This window comes from Staurois parvus, unplaced genomic scaffold, assembly GCF_062004578.1.
Source record: "Staurois parvus isolate SC_StPar_1 unplaced genomic scaffold, SC_StPar_1.0 ptg000338l, whole genome shotgun sequence".
Lineage (NCBI taxonomy): Eukaryota > Metazoa > Chordata > Amphibia > Anura > Ranidae > Staurois > Staurois parvus.
The window spans coordinates 441241-459935 of NW_028318134.1; the positions used below are offsets into that span (position 1 = coordinate 441241).

The following is an 18695-nucleotide window of genomic DNA, read 5'->3' on the forward strand; positions in this document are numbered from 1 at the left end:
CTCTGTAATTTATGATGGAAAATTTAATACAATTTGATATGCAAAGAAATGAGCCACACAGGCTGAAGTTCCTTCCATGATCAGTGGCAGGAAAGTCCCGTGAAATGTTTGTGTCCTAATACTGCCAAGGTGTAGAAAAAGCGGTCCCCGTTCTTCAAGTCGGTATTTTCCGCAGCAAAAAAATCCAGATGGCAATCCCAGACGGGAAGATTTACTAAAACTGGAGCTCACAGCATCAGGTGCAGCCGTGCATGGGAACCAATCAGATTCCAAGTTTTATTTTCAAAGCATTTGAACCAGCTGAAGTTAGAAGCTGATTGGCTACCGTGCACGGCTGCACCAGATTCTGAGTGAACCGGTTACAGTGAATGTCCACCAGTGAGATCAGCGCATAGGGCAGCACAGTGGCTAAATGGTTAACATTTCCTCCTGACAGTACTAGGGTTGTTGGTTTGCAATCCCAACCACGGCACCACCTGCCTGGAGTTTGCATGTTCTCCCTGTGCCTGTGTGTGTTTCCTCCGGGTACTCCAGTTTCCTCCCACACTCCAAAGACATGCTGGTTGGTTAATTGGCTCCTGTCTGAATTGTCCCTAGTATGTGTATGTATGAATGTGAGTTAGGGACCTTAGATTGTACGCCCCTTGAGGGTTGGGGACCTTAGATTGTACACCCCTTGAGGGTTAGGGACCTTAGATTGTACGCCCCTTGAGGGTTAGGGACCTTAGATTGTACACCCCTTGAGGGTTAGGGACCTTAGATTGTACGCCCCTTGAGGGTTAGGGACTGATGTGAATGTACAATATATATGTAAAGTGCTGTGTACATTGTTGGTGCTATATAAGTATCTGAAATAAATAAATCAGAGATACGCCACACTCCTAACATAGTCTGCACTGCAGAAGAACACTCTGTTGAGTTTTATTGCCTCTTTGGGCTCATAGAACGAAATGGATTTCAGCTGCGGCATTCAGATGGTAGACTCAGAATTTGGTGTAAACAACATGAAAGTGTGGATCCACCCTGCCTTGTATCAATGGTTCAGGCTGGTGGTGGTGTCATGATGTGGTGGATCCATCCTGCCTTTTATCAATGGTTCAGGCTAGTGGTGTCATGGTGTGGTGGATCCATCCTGCCTTTTATCAATGGTTCAGGCTGGTGGTGTCATGGTGTGGTGGATCCATCCTGCCTTGTATCAATGGTTCAGGCTGCTGGTGTTGGTGGGGTCATGGTGTGGTGGATCCATCCTGCCTTGTATCAATGGTTCAGGCTGGTGGTGGTAGTGGAATGTTGTGGTGGATCCATCCTGCCTTGTATCAATGATTCAGGCTGGTGGTGGTGTCATGGTGTGGTGGATCCATCCTGCCTTGTATCAACGGTTCAGGCTGGCGGTGGTGGTGGTGGAATGTTGTGGTGGATCCATCCTGCCTTGTATCAACGGTTCAGGCTGATGGTGGTGGTGTCATGGTGTGGTGGATCCATCCTGCCTTGTATCAACGGTTCAGGCTGGTGGTGGTGGAATGGTGTGGGGGAGCTTTTCTTTGCACACTTTGGGCCCCTTAGTACCAATTGAGCATTGGTTAAACCCCACGGCCTACCTGAGTATTGTTGCTGACCATGTCCATCCCTTTATGACTCGTGTCCCCATCTTCTGATGGCTTCTTCCAGCAGGATAATGCTCCATGTCACAAAGCTCAGATCTTCAACTGGTTTCTTGAACATGACAATGAGGTCACTGAACTCCATTGGCCTCCACAGTCACCAGATCTCCATCCAATAGAGCACCTTTGGGATATGGTGGAATGGGAGATTCCCATCATGGATGTGCAGCTGACAGATCTGAAGCAACTGCGTGATGCTATCATGTCAATATGGACCAGAATCTCTGAGGAATGTTTCCAACACCTTGTTGAATCTAAGCCATGAAGAATGGAGGCATTTCTGAAGACAAAAGGGGGTCCAACCCGGTACCGGCAAGGTGGACCTAATAAAGTGGCCAGAGAGTCTATATCAACGTGTGTGTGTTACCGCAATGCACCAATGTGGATGGGCCCTCAACCTTTTGCATTGGGAAACATTGAATATTGAAATTCTTCAGCTACCTTTCTCCTGGATTCGCTCTGTGAACAGGTAATTGCTCGGTAATCTCTGTCTGTTTATGCTACGATTGTAGTGTACACACTGTGGCCCTAGGTCCGGCCATCTTCCGTCGCCCAGGATTGGCTGCTTGTTCTGGGTGAGGAGCACAGCCATGTTGTGTGTAAACAGAGACTTGTGTCGGGATGGTAGGAGAACAATGCACCATCAGAACACATTTATTGACTGATTTCACACACAGCTCCTTGTCTGCTGTACCCGATGTAGAGGGGCCCTCAGGTGCTCTTCAAAGACCCCCGTCCAGAGATATGGGGAGGATCATGAGACTGTGGGTGCTTGGCTCAGCCTTGGTGGAGACCTTGCTATTTTCTGGGTGTCTTCTTGGCTGGAACTCGCTGAGCCCCATCCTGGAGGAGCTAGGGGTGCTCGCTCGAAACTGCTATTCAGGTCTGTATCTGTCTTTATCCTTTTTCGGCTACTTTCACCGTATGGTAACACTTTCTTTCCAGTGTGACAACCTTCACTGGACTGCGCCGAAGGAGAATTGTAGGCGTTGTCATCCTAGGACAGGAGTACAGCACACCACCTGCTCTGCTCTCCATAATGCGGGGGAAGTTGTTCTGTAGTCCACAAAGGATACCTAGGAAGGCATGATGTCATTGTTAGAGAGTTTGGTGTAGAGATGTGCACGATGGAAATATTTGTTTAGTTTAGTTTCGGATCCGTTTATTAAAGTGTCACTAAACCCCCAACAGTACAATCAGTCTGTAGATGCAGTAAAGCATGCTTGTTATACTCACTGTGGAACCTAAGGGGTTAATCCTCTGCATTGTGTAAAAAGGCTGTTTGATCCTGTCTTCTCTGCCCCTCCTCTTATTGAAATGACCACCTGATACAGACTGCATCCACAGGCACATGCACATGATCAGTTTGGTGTGTATTGCTAGAGAGCTTTTTTTTTTCTTGGGAGAGTGCATGTGATCAGCACAGGGCCAATCAGTACTGTCCAGACAGAGGGTCAGGGATCCTACATCCTCCTAGAGCAGAAAGAAAACTCCTCCTACAAGCTTTATCCTGTGGTCTGCTGAAGTCACAAGACTGCTATATACTGCTGATGAGAAAAGGTCTATATTTACTAAAATAATTGTACTTCCATGTTGTGTGTACTGTGGGAGACCAGATATAGTGAATGCAGGGTCCCAGGAGAGCGGATATAGTGAATGCAGGGTCCCAGGAGAGCGGATATAGTGAATGCAGGGTCCGGGGAGAGCAGATATAGCGAATGCAGGGTCCGGGGAGAGCAGATATAGTGAATGCGGGGTCCGGGGAGAGCAGATATAGTGAATGCAGGGTCCGGGGAGAGCAGATATAGCGAATGCAGGGTCCGGGGAGAGCAGATATAGCGAATGCAGGGTCCGGGGAGAGCGGATATAGTGAATGCAGTGAATGCAGGGTCCGGGGAGAGCGGATATAGTGAATGCATGGTCCAGGGAGACCAGATATAGTGAATGCGGGGTCCGGGGAGAGCGGATATAGTGAATGTGGGGTCCAGGGAGACCAGATATAGTGAATGCAGGGTACGGGGAGAGTGGATATAGTGAATGCAGGGTCCAGGGAGACCAGATATAGTGAATGCAGGGTCCGGGGAGACCAGATATAGTGAATGCGGGGTCCGGGGAGACCAGATATAGTGAATGCGGGGTCCGGGGAGACCAGATATAGTGAATGCAGGGTCTGGGGAGAGCGGATATAGTGAATGCAGGGTCCGGGGAGAGCAGATATAGTGAATGCAGGGTCCGGGGAGATCAGATATAGTGAATGCAGGGTCAGAGGAGACCAGATATAGTGAACGCAGGGTCCAGGGAGACCAGATATAGTGAATGCAGGGTCCGGGGAGAGCGGATATAGTAAATGCAGGGTCCGGGGAGAGCGGATATAGTAAATGCGGGGTCCGGGGAGACCGGATATAGTGAATGCGGGGTCCGGGGATATTCAGATTCAGTTAGTATATTCATCATTTTCAAAACGGTTTGAATTTCAGAAGACAGCCATGTTTTTTCTATTCTATTCCATTCTATTCTTTTCTATTCTGATCATTATCTTATTTCACTTTTATATTTTACTGAATTTATTGTAATATGTTTTCATTTCGGATTCAAATTAAATTGGTTCTAAAGGCTCCAGGATTTTTACCTTCATGCATTCTGTGCATGAAGGTAAAAACCTTCTGTGTGTAGCAGCCACCCCTCCCCCCTAACACTTACCTGAGCCCCATCCCGATCAAGCGATGTCCATGAGAGTCTCAGTTCTCCGTGGATTCTGACTCCTGATTGGCTGTGGCAGCAGTGGGAGTCATTGGTTTCCACTGCTGTCAATCACAGCCAGTGATCAGATCTAGAGAGGGAGGGGGCGGGGCTGAGTCACTGCTCTGTGTGTAAATGGACACGTAGACCTGCAGCTCTGGAACACGCCTGCTCTAATGCCCCCATAGCTGCTTGCTATGGGGGCAATCGACAGGAGGGAGGGGCCAGGAGCGCCGGCAGGGGGACCCGAGAAGAGGAGGATCTGTGCCTGCTCTGTGTAAAACTATTACACAGAGCAGGTAAGTATAACATGCTTGTTTTTTTTTTTTTTAAACAAGACTTTAGTATCACTTTAATTTTTGAACTCCAATTCAAATTAATTTTTGAATTTTTCTAATTTGAATCAATTTTTGAATTTTTCAAATTCGTTCTTTCATTACACTATTTTGTTTCCTTATAATTTATTTCTGATTCGTTAAGATTGTGATTCGGAAATTCAGATCCAATAATGAAAATCTCATCTGCATTTTGATTTGTAACGACATGTCTGGTTCCATGTAAAGCCAGCCAGAGACCCAGAGAATTTTGTCAGAAAATGTTTGTTTATTGGAATGTTTGTTTCATTTTCTGATGGTTTGTGGAGCCAAATCGATGTCCATTTTAAAAAAATGTGAAGGAACAGGACGGAAAATCTTTCTCAAATGAACGGATTTCTAACTGTGATTGTGGGAAAAATTATAATATTGTGATACAAAATGTCTAACCTGCCTGGGATGCCATTCAGAGATCGGGTCTGGATGAAATTTTAGGAGCTTTTGAATGAAATTGTTGCTGATGGTTTAATGATGGCAAGAAGGAAAGTTCTGATAAAAGATTTTTCTACAAATGTCCAAATAAAAATCTTACCTGTGTTTGGCCAAATTAAACCCGAAATGCAATATAGAGTAGATCCTATAGTTCAGGCTTTCTCAACCATTGACGAACCCTTTGGAAATTGTTTCAGGTCTCAGGACCACCCCCCCACAAATCCACGACTCACAATATAGTCACGTTATGAGTAGGTTATGGAGAGGGGATGTAGTTAACCCCTCTGGTCTACATAACCACATGATCTTCAATGGTAATCATGAAAACAGGAACCTCTAAAGTTTTTTTTGTTTTCCTCTGGCTCAGTGGTCTTCAAACTGTGGCCCTTTGCTTGCCTTTATCCGGCCCTTGAGGCACTATTCCTCCCACTGATACCAATGATGGGGCACTATTCCTCCCACTGATACCAATGATGGGGCACTATTCCTCCCACTGATACCGATGATGGGGCACTATTCCTCCCACTGATACCAATGATGGGACACTATTCCTCCCACTGATACCAATGATGGGGTACTATTCCTCCCACTGACACCAATGATGGGGCACTATTCCTCCTACTGATACCAATGATGGGGCACTATTCCTCCCACTGACACCAATGATGGGGCACTATTCCTCCCACTGATACCAATGATGGGACACTATTCCTCCCACTGATACCAATGATGGGGTACTATTCCTCCTACTGATACCAATGATGGGGCACTATTCCTCCCACTGACACCAATGATGGGGCACTATTTCTCCCACTAACACCAATGATGGGGCACTATTCCTCCCACTGACACCAATGATGGGGCACTATTCCTCCCACTGATACCAATGATGGGGCACTATTCCTCCCACTGATACCAATGATGGGGCACTATTCCTCCCACTGACACCAATGATGGGGCACTATTTCTCCCACTAACACCAATGATGGGGCACTATTCCTCCTACTGATACCAATGATGGGGCACTATTCCTCCCACTGATACCAATGATGGGGCACTATTCCTCCCACTGACACCAATGATGGGGCACTATTCCTCCCACTGATACCAATGATGGGGCACTATTCCTTCCACTGACACCAATAATGGGGTATTATTCCTCCCACTGAAACCAATGACAGGGCACTATTCCTTCCACTGATACCAATGATGGGGCACTATTCCTCCCACTGACACCAATGATGGGACACTATTCCTCTCACTGATACCAATGATGGGGCACTATTCCTCCCACTGACACCAATGATGGGGCACTATTCCTCCCACTGATACCAATGATGGGGCACTATTCCCCCCACTGAATCCAATGATGGGAGACTATTCCTTTTACATACAACAATGATGCAGCACTATTCCTCCCACGGACACCAACGATTAGGGACTATTGCTCTCACTGACACCAATGATTGGTCATTGTTACCGATACCAGGACTTTTTTTTACTTCTTCTGGCCAAAGTCTGTCCCTTCTAAAGTCTGAAGGAAAATAAACTGGCCTTATGTTTAGTTTGGAGACCCCTGTTCTGGATCAAGGGTATATGGAGATTTCCGATTTCTTCAAGCTGGGCGTGAGTGGGTGAAACTACACGTTTTGGGGTGGAGTCCCCTTAGAAGGATGCCACCTGCTGGACATATTGAGTAAAGCCTATGTTACACCACCTTCTTGTGAGTGCATCTCTTTTGTACACTGCCTTTTATTAAAATCACACTGAGAGTGGTGCGCTTCCCCTCTCTCCTATTTCTTATCATTTTATATCCATCAGAGTATTCTTAAGAAGCTGCCATCCGTTGATGTCTCCACTAAACCTATTGATGGGTTGTGTTTTATTCATGTGTATGTGAGTGCCATACTTATCATCCAGTATTTTCATGATTTACTACTAATCACCCCTTGTCCCTTTACCTCTGAAGGTTGTATACTGGTCTTGCTCCTTTTTTTGCTGGGTTTCAGGTATATCCCTTTCTGGGGCCATATTTGTTATTGTTTTCTGGTTCTTCAGGGCCTGGATAGTCAGCAATTCCAGGATAGCTGTGGTCAGGGCTCAGGTGCCCCAGGCCCATGATAATCTTGCATTACATCATACTTACCAGCTGTCCCGGATTTGCTGGGACAGTCACACTTTTTACCAAGTTGTTCCGGGATGGCCCGGGCAGCGTCCCAGAACCTGTACTGTGCCCTCGTGATCCCAGCATTGTGTCCTCCTGACTCCCCCTGTACTGTGCCCTCGTGATCCCTGCATTGTGTCCTCCTGACTCCCCCTGTACTGTGCCCTCGTGATCCCAGCATTGTGTCCTCCTGACTCCCCCTGTACTGTGCCCTCGTGATCCCAGCATTGTGTCCTCCTGACTCCCCCTGTACTGTGCCCTCGTGATCCCAGCATTGTGTCCTCCTGACTCCCCCTGTACTGTGCCCTCGTGATCCCAGCATTGTGTCCTCCTGACTCCCCCTGTACTCTGCCCTCGTGATCCCGGCATTGTGTCCTCCTGACTCCCCCCCATACAGTGCCCTTGTGATCCCGGCATTGTGTCCTCCTGACTCCCCCTGTACTGTGCCCTCGTGATCCCGGCATTGTGTCCTCCTGACTCCCCCCGTACAGTGCCCTTGTGATCCCGGCATTGTGTCCTCCTGACTCCCCCCGTACTGTGCCCTTGTGATCCCGGCATTGTGTCCTCCTGACTCCCCCCGTACTGTGCCCTCGTGATCCCGGCATTGTGTCCTCCTGACTCCCCCTGTACTGTGCCCTTGTAATCCCGGCATTGTGTCCTCCTGACTCCCCCTGTACTGTGCCCTTGTGATCCCGGCATTGTGTCCTCCTGACTCCCCCTGTACTGTGCCCTTGTGATCCCGGCATTGTGTCCTCCTGACTCCCCCCGTACTGTGCCCTTGTGATCCCGGCATTGTGTCCTCCTGACTCCCCCCGTACTGTGCCCTTGTGATCCCGGCATTGTGTCCTCCTGACTCCCCCTGTACTGTGCCCTCGTGATCCCGGCATTGTGTCCTCCTGACTCCCCCTGTACTGTGCCCTCGTGATCCCGGCATTGTGTCCTCCTGACTCCCCCCGTACTGTGCCCTTGTGATCCCGGCATTGTGTCCTCCTGACTCCCCCTGTACTGTGCCCTCTGATCCCGGCATTGTGTCCTCCTGACTCCCCCCGTACTGTGCCCTTGTGATCCCGGCATTGTGTCCTCCTGACTCCCCCCGTACTGTGCCCTTGTGATCCCGGCATTGTGTCCTCCTGACTCCCCCCGTACTGTGCCCTCGTGATCCCAGCATTGTGTCCTCCTGACTCCCCCTGTACTGTGCCCTCGTGATCCCGGCATTGTGTCCTCCTGACTCCCCCTGTACTGTGCCCTCGTGATCCCGGCATTGTGTCCTCCTGACTCCCCCCGTACTGTGCCCTCGTGATCCCGGCATTGTGTCCTCCTGACTCCCCCTGTACTGTGCCCTCGTGATCCCGGCATTGTGTCCTCCTGACTCCCCCTGTACTGTGCCCTCGTGATCCCGGCATTGTGTCCTCCTGACTCCCCCTGTACTGTGCCCTCTGATCCCGGCATTGTGTCCTCCTGACTCCCCCTGTACTGTGCCCTTGTGATCCCGGCATTGTGTCCTCCTGACTCCCCCCTGTACTGTGCCCTTGTGATCCCGGCATTGTGTCCTCCTGACTCCCCCTGTACTGTGCCCTCTGATCCCGGCATTGTGTCCTCCTGACTCCCCCTGTACTGTGCCCTCTGATCCCGGCATTGTGTCCTCCTGACTCCCCCCGTACTGTGCCCTCTGATCCCGGCATTGTGTCCTCCTGACTCCCCCCGTACTGTGCCCTTGTGATCCCGGCATTGTGTCCTCCTGACTCCCCCCGTACTGTGCCCTCGTGATCCCGGCATTGTGTCCTCCTGACTCCCCCTGTACTGTGCCCTCGTGATCCCGGCATTGTGTCCTCCTGACTCCCCCTGTACTGTGCCCTCGTGATCCCGGCATTGTGTCCTCCTGACTCCCCCTGTACTGTGCCCTCTGATCCCGGCATTGTGTCCTCCTGACTCCCCCTGTACTGTGCCCTTGTGATCCCGGCATTGTGTCCTCCTGACTCCCCCTGTACTGTGCCCTCCTGATCCCGGCATTGTGTCCTCCTGACTCCCCCTGTACTGTGCCCTCGTGATCCCGGCATTGTGTCCTCCTGACTCCCCCTGTACTGTGCCCTCTGATCCCGGCATTGTGTCCTCCTGACTCCCCCTGTACTGTGCCCTCTGATCCCGGCATTGTGTCCTCCTGACTCCCCCTGTACTGTGCCCTCTGATCCCGGCATTGTGTCCTCCTGACTCCCCCCGTACTGTGCCCTCTGATCCCGGCATTGTGTCCTCCTGACTCCCCCCGTACTGTGCCCTTGTGATCCCGGCATTGTGTTCTCCTGACTCCCCCCGTACTGTGCCCTTTTGCCACCCCCTCCCCCATGCTGTGCCATTTGTATTGATTACTCTTTGATTTACGGCATGTTTTCCTGATTTTTTTCTTGATGCTTTTTCAGATTGTTTAAAATCAATTTTAATAAAAGTACTAATAAATATATGTTTAATTTTATCAACTATTTATACTTTAATTCTTGAAAATTAGGGAAGGCTGGTAGGGGCCCCAGAACATTACTTTGCCCATGATGCTATTGAGAAGGCCCTGGTTGTGGTCAAATGTTGATGCTCATGTAAAATGTACCATATACAGCAAATAATGAATTCTGTCCCCCAAAAGTATAAAAAAAATGACACCCCCGTCCCCCCCACCCCCGGTCTGCATAAGTACCTTGGGCCAATGATTCAGCAATAGGGCACACCACTGTAAAAGGTGTCTGACCCCATAGGTACTGGGATGCTTTTATTGAAATATGCTTTCCAACAGGCAACACAGTGGCTTAGCAGTTAGCATTGCTATCTGGCAGCACTGGGGTCCTAGGCTCAAACCTCAACCAGGTATCTGCATGGAGTTTGCATGCTCTCCCTGTGCTTGCATGGTTTTCTCCCATACTGCAAAGACATGCTGGTAGGTCAGTTATCGCTAGTATGTGAGATACAAGCCATCTATGAATGGAGGAGGGATGGATGAATAAATGGTCCTCCTCCTCCATTCATAGAGCTCTTTACATTGATGGAAGCTATAGCACAGGTTGTCTATGAAAGGAGGAGGAGGAGGAGGAGGAGGAGGAGGAGGAGGAAAGGGTGGGCATAGGCAGCACTCCTACTGAGTGCCTGCGGCAGGTCCCACAGCTCTATTAACCCCTGAAGCACCAGACGATTACCTCAATTGGGGATATGGGGGTTGCAGAGGATTTTCTCTATTACAACCAGCATCAGCACAAGAGATGCTTTGCATTAAATGTAAGTAACATCCCTGGTGCTGATTTTTTTTAAAGTTGCCTAAACTTACCTAAAAATCTATTGAAATGATCGACATTTATTATGACTTCCTTCCCTCTTTCAGATTCCGAGCTCCTTGCGGAGAGGAGTAACTACACGACACCGGCACATGAAAGCAATTACACCGACGGTACGAATGTTACAGTATCACAGCTGTTTGGTTGGTGATGGATTGATTTACATTATATACACCTATAAATGATCACCGCATACAAACCCTCTGTATACAAATATATATATATACATATATATACTGCATATTGTATCTCCCAGAAGTGAGTCCCCCCCTCACATTTTTATAAATATTTGATTCTCTCTTTTCATGTGACAACACTGAAGAAATGACACTTTGCTACAATGAGACAGTCAGTGTACAGCTTGTATAACATGGAAATTTGCTGTCCCCTCAAAATAACCTGTTAGTCATCTAGTCAAAGTGTGATGCTTTGGCTTCCTGTAATAAAGACCACTCACTGCTGCTGTCCCCCTGTGCAGGGTGACTGGTCTTGTCTCCGCCCCCTCCTGTAGATTTCTGTGGAATGCAGGATCCCTCCCACAGCTCTGCTCTGTGCACAGGCTATGTACAGCACAGTGATGATGTCACCGCTACTTATACAAGGAAATATCTGGGTTTGCAAAGGTATTTGGTGAAAATAAAGATTTACTGTATATCCTCTGTGGCTATTGAGGAATACACTATACCGCCCCCCATAGCATGTGATTCAGGTGTTCCAATCCCCTCCATATCATGTGATTCAGTTGTTCCAATCCCCTCCCAATCATGTGATTCAGGTGTTCCAATCCCCTCCATGGACACAGGTGTATACAATCAAGCCCCTAGGCATGCAGACGGCTTCTACAAACATTGGTGAAAGAATGGGTCGCTCTCAGGAGCTCAGTGACTCCAAGCGTGGTCCCGTGATAGGTGGCCACCTGTGCAATAAGTCCATCCGTGACATTTCCTGGCTACTAAATATTCCACGCTCAACTGTTAGTGGGATTATAACAAAGTGGAAGCAACTGGGAACAACAGCCACTCAGCCACCAAGTGGTAGGCCATGTCACATGACAGGGCGGGGTCAGCGCATGCTGAAGCACACAGTGCGCAGAAGTCACCAACTCAATATTGAACCCTACAGACTAAGACTGGGGGGCCATTAAAGTCCATGTGTGTGGAAAGACTGGCGGCCCAATACTTTTGGCAATATAGTGTATATTTAAATGACAGTTTTTGTACATTGGGTTCAGCTTTAAATAAGGTTTCTGATTGGTTGCTGTGGACTGAGTTCATTATTTCTGGTTTTCATGCAGAGGTGTCCTTGTCACCAGCATGGACTTACCCAGGACCCGGGCAGGCAGCACTGCAGGACTTCTGCATCTCTCAGGAGCAGAACCTGAACCTGGCCTTTACCCTGGGGTCCTTCTTCCTCTGGGGATCCTTTCTCCCCCTGCAGCTGCTCCTGGGATACGCTCAGATCAGGTCAATGCGGCAGATTGGAGGGTGAGTGACGTTTACACCCCAATTATATTCTGATATACTATTCTACCAGCCATACATCGTTTACACGTCTGCATCTGTCTACATTCACATGTCGCCCCACAGGGCCCTGATAGCCGTGTCTAGTCTGATGCTAGCCTATTGCTGCACCAACCCTTCCAGTAAGTACTGCGCTTCATGTATGTCGGGAGAATAGTCCCATGTCTCCTGTCCTGTATATGGACTCTACACAGTCCCATGTCTCCTGTCCTGTATACGGACTCTACACAGTCCCATGTCTCCTGTCCTGTATGTATGGACTCCTCACAGTCCCATGTCTCCTGTCCTGTATATGGACTCTACACAGTCCCACGTCTCCTGTCCTGTATACTGTATACTGTTTGGACTCTACACAGTCCCATGTCTCCTGTCCTGTATATGGACTCTGCATGGTCCCATGTCTCCTGTCCTGTATATGGCTCTATGCAGTCCCATGTCTCCTGTCCTGTATGTATGGACTGCTCACAGTCCCACGTCTCCTGTCCTCTATGTATGGACTCCTCACAGTCCCATGTCTCCTGTCCTGTATGTATGGACTGCTCACAGTCCCACGTCTCCTGTCCTGTATGTATGGACTCCTCACAGTCCCGTGTCTCCTGTCCTGTATGTATGGACTCCGAACGGTCCCACGTCTCCTGTCCTGTATGTATGGACTCCGCACGGTCCCACGTCTCCTGTCCTGTATGTATGGACTCCGCACGGTCCCACGTCTCTTGTCCTGTATGTATGGACTCCGCACGGTCCCACGTCTCCTGTCCTGTATGTATGGACTTCGCACAGTCCCACGTCTTCTGTCCTGTATGTATGGACTCTACGCAGTCCCATGTCTCCTGTCCTGTATGTATGGACTCTACACAGTCCCATGTCTCCTGTCCTGTATGTATGGAATCCGCACGGTCCCACGTCTCCTGTCCTGTATGTATGGACTCCTCACGGTTCCACGTCTCCTGTCCTGTATATATGGACTCCGCACGGTCCCACGTCTCCTGTCCTGTATGTATGGACTTCGCACGGTCCCACGTCTTCTGTCCTGTATGTATGGACTCTACGCAGTCCCATCTCTCCTGTCCTGTATGTGTGGACTCTACACAGTCCCATGTCTCCTGTCCTGTATGTATGGAATCCGCACGGTCCCACGTCTCCTGTCCTGTATGTATGGACTCCTCACGGTCCCACGTCTCCTGTCCTGTATGTATGGACTCCTCACAGTCCCACGTCTCCTGTCCTGTATGTATGGACTCCTCACGGTCCCACGTCTCCTGTCCTGTATGTATGGATTCCTCACGGTCCCACGTCTTCTGTCCTGTATGTATGGACTCTACGCAGTCCCATCTCTCCTGTCCTGTATGTATGGACTCTACACAGTCCCATCTCTCCTGTCCTGTATGTATGGACTCCTCACGGTCCCACGTCTCCTGTCCTGTATGTATGGACTCCGCATGGTCTTACATCTCCTGTCCTGTATGTATGGACTCTGCACGGTCCCACGTCTCCTGTCCTGTATGTATGGACTCCTCACGGTCCCACGTTTCCTGTCCTGTATGTATGGACTCCTCACGGTCCCATGTCTCCTGTCCTGTATGTATGGACTCCTCACGGTCCCATGTCTCCTGTCCTGTATGTATGGACTCTGCACAGTCCCACGTCTCCTGTCCTGTAATTCTCGGTATCTGTTCCTATTCTCTATGTATGGACTCTGCACAGTAGCACTTCTCTTGTGTTCCAGGTCTGTCCATGTTTCTGCCCTTTGCGTTGGTGTCTCAGGGGGTCGGGGGAAGTTGTGTCACCTTCTCCTCATTGATGGTAAGAGAGGGATAAATGACGCCGGTAGTGGTTTGGAAGGTTTCCCTATCAGTGAGATTAATGTGTTCGGTGGGAAGTGAGTGTACACACATCATGATCTCCTCTGTGTCATATAATAACACACCGTGTATACACAACAGATCCATATCACCAGCTCCATTCACACCCAGATACACAATGTGGAACTGTATTCCTGAGATCCCAGGGAGGAGCATGGAGGGTGTGTGTGGAGTGGATATGATGTAAGGGGGGACTCTGATGAGGATCCTGATGTAAGGGAAACTTTCATGTGGACTCTGATGAAAGAGAGGACTCTATCAAGGACTGTGATGTAAGGGAAGACTCTGATGGGGACCCTGATGTAAGGGAAGACCCCGATGGGGACCCTGATGTAAGGAAAGACCCTGATGGGGACCCTGATGTAAGGGAAGACCCCGATGGGGACCCTGATGTAAGGGAAGACTGGTCTGACCCTATACATTGTATCCTCAGGTCTGACCCTATACATTGTATCCTCAGGTCTGACCCTATACATTGTATCCTCAGGTCTGATGCTATACATTGTATCCTCAGCTCTGATCCTATACATTGTATCCTCAGGTCTGATCCTATACATTGTATCCTCAGGTCTGATCCTATACATTGTATCCTCAGGTCTGATCCTATACATTGTATCCTCAGGTCTGATCCTATACATTGTATCCTCAGGTCTGACCCTATACATTGTATCCTCAGGTCTGACCCTATACATTGTATCCTCAGGTTTGACCCTATACATTGTATCCTCAGGTGTGACAATATACATTGTATCCTCAGGTCTGACGCTATACATTGTATCCTCAGGTCTGATCCTATACTTTGTATCCTCAGGTCAGACCCAATACAATGTATCCTCAGGTCTGACCATATACATTGTATCCTCAGGTCTGATCCTATACATTGTATCCTCAGGTCTGATCTTATACATTGTATCCTCAGGTTGGACCATATACATTGTATCCTCAGGTCTGACCCTATACATTGTATCCTCAGGTCTGACCCTATACATTGTATCCTCAGGTCAGACCCTATACATTGTATCCTCAGGTCAGACCCTATACATTGTATCCTCAGGTCTGACCCTGTACATTATATCCTCAGGTCTGATCCTATACATTGTATCCTCAGGTCTGATCCTATACATTGTATCCTCAGATCTGATCCTATACATTGTATCCTCAGGTCTGATCCTATACATTGTATCCTCAGGTCTGACCCTATACATTGTATCCTCAGGTCTGATCCTATACATTGTATCCTCAGGTCTGATCCTATACATTGTATCCTCAGGTCTGACCCAATACATTGTATCCTCAGGTCTGATCTTATACATTGTATCCTCAGGTTGGACCATATACATTGTATCCTCAGGTGTGACAATATACATTGTATCCTCAGGTCTGACCCTATACATTGTATCCTCAGGTGTGACAATATACATTGTATCCTCAGGTCTGACCCTATACATTGTATCCTCAGGTCTGATCCTATACATTGTATCCTCAGGTCTGATCCTATACATTGTATCCTCAGGTCTGATCTTATACATTGTATCCTCAGGTTGGACCATATACATTGTATCCTCAGGTCTGACCCTGTACATTGTATCCTCAGGTCTGATCTTATACATTGTATCCTCAGGTTGGACCATATACATTGTATCCTCAGGTCTGACCCTGTACATTGTATCCTCAGGTCTGATCCTATACATTGCATCCTAAGGTCGGTCCATGTACTGTACATTGCTTCCTATCCTCGGGCCCTGATGAAGGGGGTGAGTTTTGGCCCCTGAAATACGTCAGCTTTCTTGTTTGGTCTTCCACCTGATTTTCTGTACATTGCAATGTATTTGTATCTGGACTACTAAGTTGTTTTGAGGCTTTTCAACTCCAGATCCATTTTTTTTGCATTACAAACCAAGGAAATGGTGGGAATCCTTTGGTGTGTAGAAGCCGCCAGCCCGGAATCCTGTACAATCACTGTCTGCTGCAACACCATTGGATATTAATCTCAGTAGGACAACCCTAGCGCCACCTATCCATTCCTCCAGATGGGTCTAACATTGTCCTTTTACTCTTCAGCTTCCACATTTCCTTCCTGACGTCGGTGCGGTTTACCCCTCTCTGGTTTTAGCGAGTTATGCAGCGTCGGCCACGGTGTCCACCATCGTCAAGGTAAGAAAAGTAGAAAGTGTGCCCATTGGTCACTGTGGCCCACTCCTGGACAATGGTAGCCTCTATGGATAGTGGATGAAACTAAACATTTCTATAGATTTTATAGATACAGCTATTTGTACCTTTAAATATAAACCCCAAACTGCTTTATGTTCTGCAGGGGTGGTGCTAGGTTTTTGCCCGCCCCTTTCACTGAGTTTTTGCCCACCTCTGCCCTTTCTTTAAAGATAACTGCACTAGAGAGAATACTGAGGCTGCTCCCTCTTTCTGAAAATGCCAGCTGCCCGGGTGCAGAGTTAACCCTTTCATCCCACAAATTTCACTTTCACCACCCCCACCTGCAACGGGTGGAGCAGCAAAGAATAGATAGACAAAGAATGACACGCCCACAAAGGAGCAGATATTTCTAACCTGTCTGTTTCTGCAGGTCCTCTACAATTCTGGGGTTCCATTTGTCCCCATAGTCTTGGGGTACGGGGCCATTTCCTGCATCATGTTCCTGAACAGCTTCTTCTGCTGGAACCTGGATGAGGGCATTGCGGATGAAGGGAATATGTACAGGTGAGTATCTGGAGGAGAGCAGTGAATGGTGACGGGGTGAGCTGGAGTCAGGGGTAGGGAAAGGACAGATGAGGGCAAGGCTTCAACCACGTCCTCAAAATATCACTGCATTTCATTGTTTACATTTTAAATATACAGTACACGCTGTATATTGGAGTGTCCATCCAGTCCTGAAATTTACACAGCTCTGTCACACAGCAAAAGCTACGTCTAGCAGCAGAGGCGACCTGAGTTTCTTTACTTCTGTCAGGTAACATTTACAGATCTTTCCCTCTCCCAGCCTGTGAATGGACAGTGAATGGAGAGGCAGCACAGCGAAGAGTTAATTCTCTGCTCTCTCCACCACTTGATTGGCTCCTGTGCTGCTTCTCCTTCCCAAGTCTGAGCTCCGAAGTCATACATAGAAAAGTCAGCAATAAATACCAATACAAGCGAAGGGATGGACAACCGACCCCAGGAGTTCAATGTGACTGGACAGTGAATGGAGAAGCAGCACAGCGAAAAGTTCATTCTCTGCTCTCTCTGCTACTTGATTGGCTCTTGTGCTGCTTTTCCTTCCCAAGTCTGAGCTCCAAAGTCATACATAGAAAAGTCAGCAATAAATACCAATACAGGTTAAGGGATGGACAACCGACCCCAGGAGTCCAATGGGATTGGAGAGTGAATGTAGAAGCAGTACACCGAAGACTTCATTCTCTGCTCTCTCCGCCACTTGATTGGCTCCTGTGCTGCTTCTCCTTCCCAAGTCTGATCTCCAAAGTCATACATAGAAAAGTTAGCAATAAATACCAATACAAGTGAAGGGTTGGATAACCGACCCCAGGAGTCCAATAAAACTGGACAGTGAATGGAGTAGCAGCACACCGAAGACTTCATTCTCTGCTCTCTCTGCCACTTGATTGGCTCCTGTGCTACTTCTCCTTCCCAAGTCTGATCTCCAAAGTCATACATAGAAAAGTTAGCAATAAATACCAATACAAGTGAAGGGTTGGACAACCGACTCCAGGAGTTCAATGTGACTAGACAGTGAATGGAGAAGCAGCACAGCGAAGAGTTCATTCTCTGCTCTCTCCGCTACTTGATTGGCTCCTGTGCTGCTTCTCCTTCCCAAGTCTGAGCTCCAAAGTCATACATAGAAAAGTCAGCAATAAATACCAATACAAGTGAAGGGGTGGACAACCGACCCCAGGAGTCCAATGTTGAGGAATGGCCTCAGCCGCCATTCGTGTCACGCCCTCTGACATGTTTCACCCCGCCCACCAGGGCTTGGTTTCCTTCCATCCATAGCTTGAAGTGGTGCCATAAGGTATACTTTTCACAAAATAAATCCCAATACATACACATTAACCACTTGACCTCCGGAAGGTTTTACCCCCTTCATGACCAGCGCATTTTTTTGCTATTCAGCACTGCACTAATTTAACTGGCAATTGCTCGGTCATGCAACACTGGACACAAATGCCATTTACTGTATATAATTTGTTTTACACAAATAGTGATTTCTTTTGATGGTATTTAATCACCACTCATTTTTTAAAAATTTTTAATATATAGAAGAAAAAGACCAAAAATTATTAACAAAACCCCCATGTTTTTCTTCCCATTATAAAATGTTTCTAATAAATCTTCTTGCAGGGTACGGTTGCGTCTGAACTGCTACGAGACGCTACGAAAGAAGGAGGAACCGAAGGAAGAGTGGTGCCAGAAATCTTTGAAGTCCAAATTCCAGGCCTCCCTGCGGGACCGGGAGCGGCTCCTCAGCCGCCGTAGGACCTTGAGCTTCAAGAGGCCAGAGGGTAGGAGAGCAGCAGGTCCATCCCTGAGCTCCAATCAGGTGACTTTGCCTAGGCTGAGACAATGTCACCAGTCTGCTGCAGGAAGGGGGAAGCATTTCCTCAGTCTCCTCTCCCCTCGAGA

At 48.3% G+C, this 18695-nt stretch overlaps 1 protein-coding gene across 1 annotated transcript in view; it reads left to right on the top strand.

Annotated features, from left to right (window-relative positions):
• Window positions 1–2312: 2312 nt before the first annotated feature.
• Window positions 2313–18695, top strand: part of LOC149457016 (large neutral amino acids transporter small subunit 4-like) — a 34727-nt gene continuing 18344 nt past the window's right edge. The window contains exons 1-8 of the mRNA XM_089684174.1: window positions 2313–2544; window positions 10729–10794; window positions 11976–12165; window positions 12268–12323; window positions 13928–14004; window positions 16125–16217; window positions 16645–16778; window positions 18414–18574. Of these exons, the coding sequence (XP_089540300.1) occupies window positions 2406–2544; window positions 10729–10794; window positions 11976–12165; window positions 12268–12323; window positions 13928–14004; window positions 16125–16217; window positions 16645–16778; window positions 18414–18574 (916 nt within the window). The 5' untranslated portion in view covers window positions 2313–2405. The remainder of the gene's footprint in view (window positions 2545–10728; window positions 10795–11975; window positions 12166–12267; window positions 12324–13927; window positions 14005–16124; window positions 16218–16644; window positions 16779–18413; window positions 18575–18695) is intronic.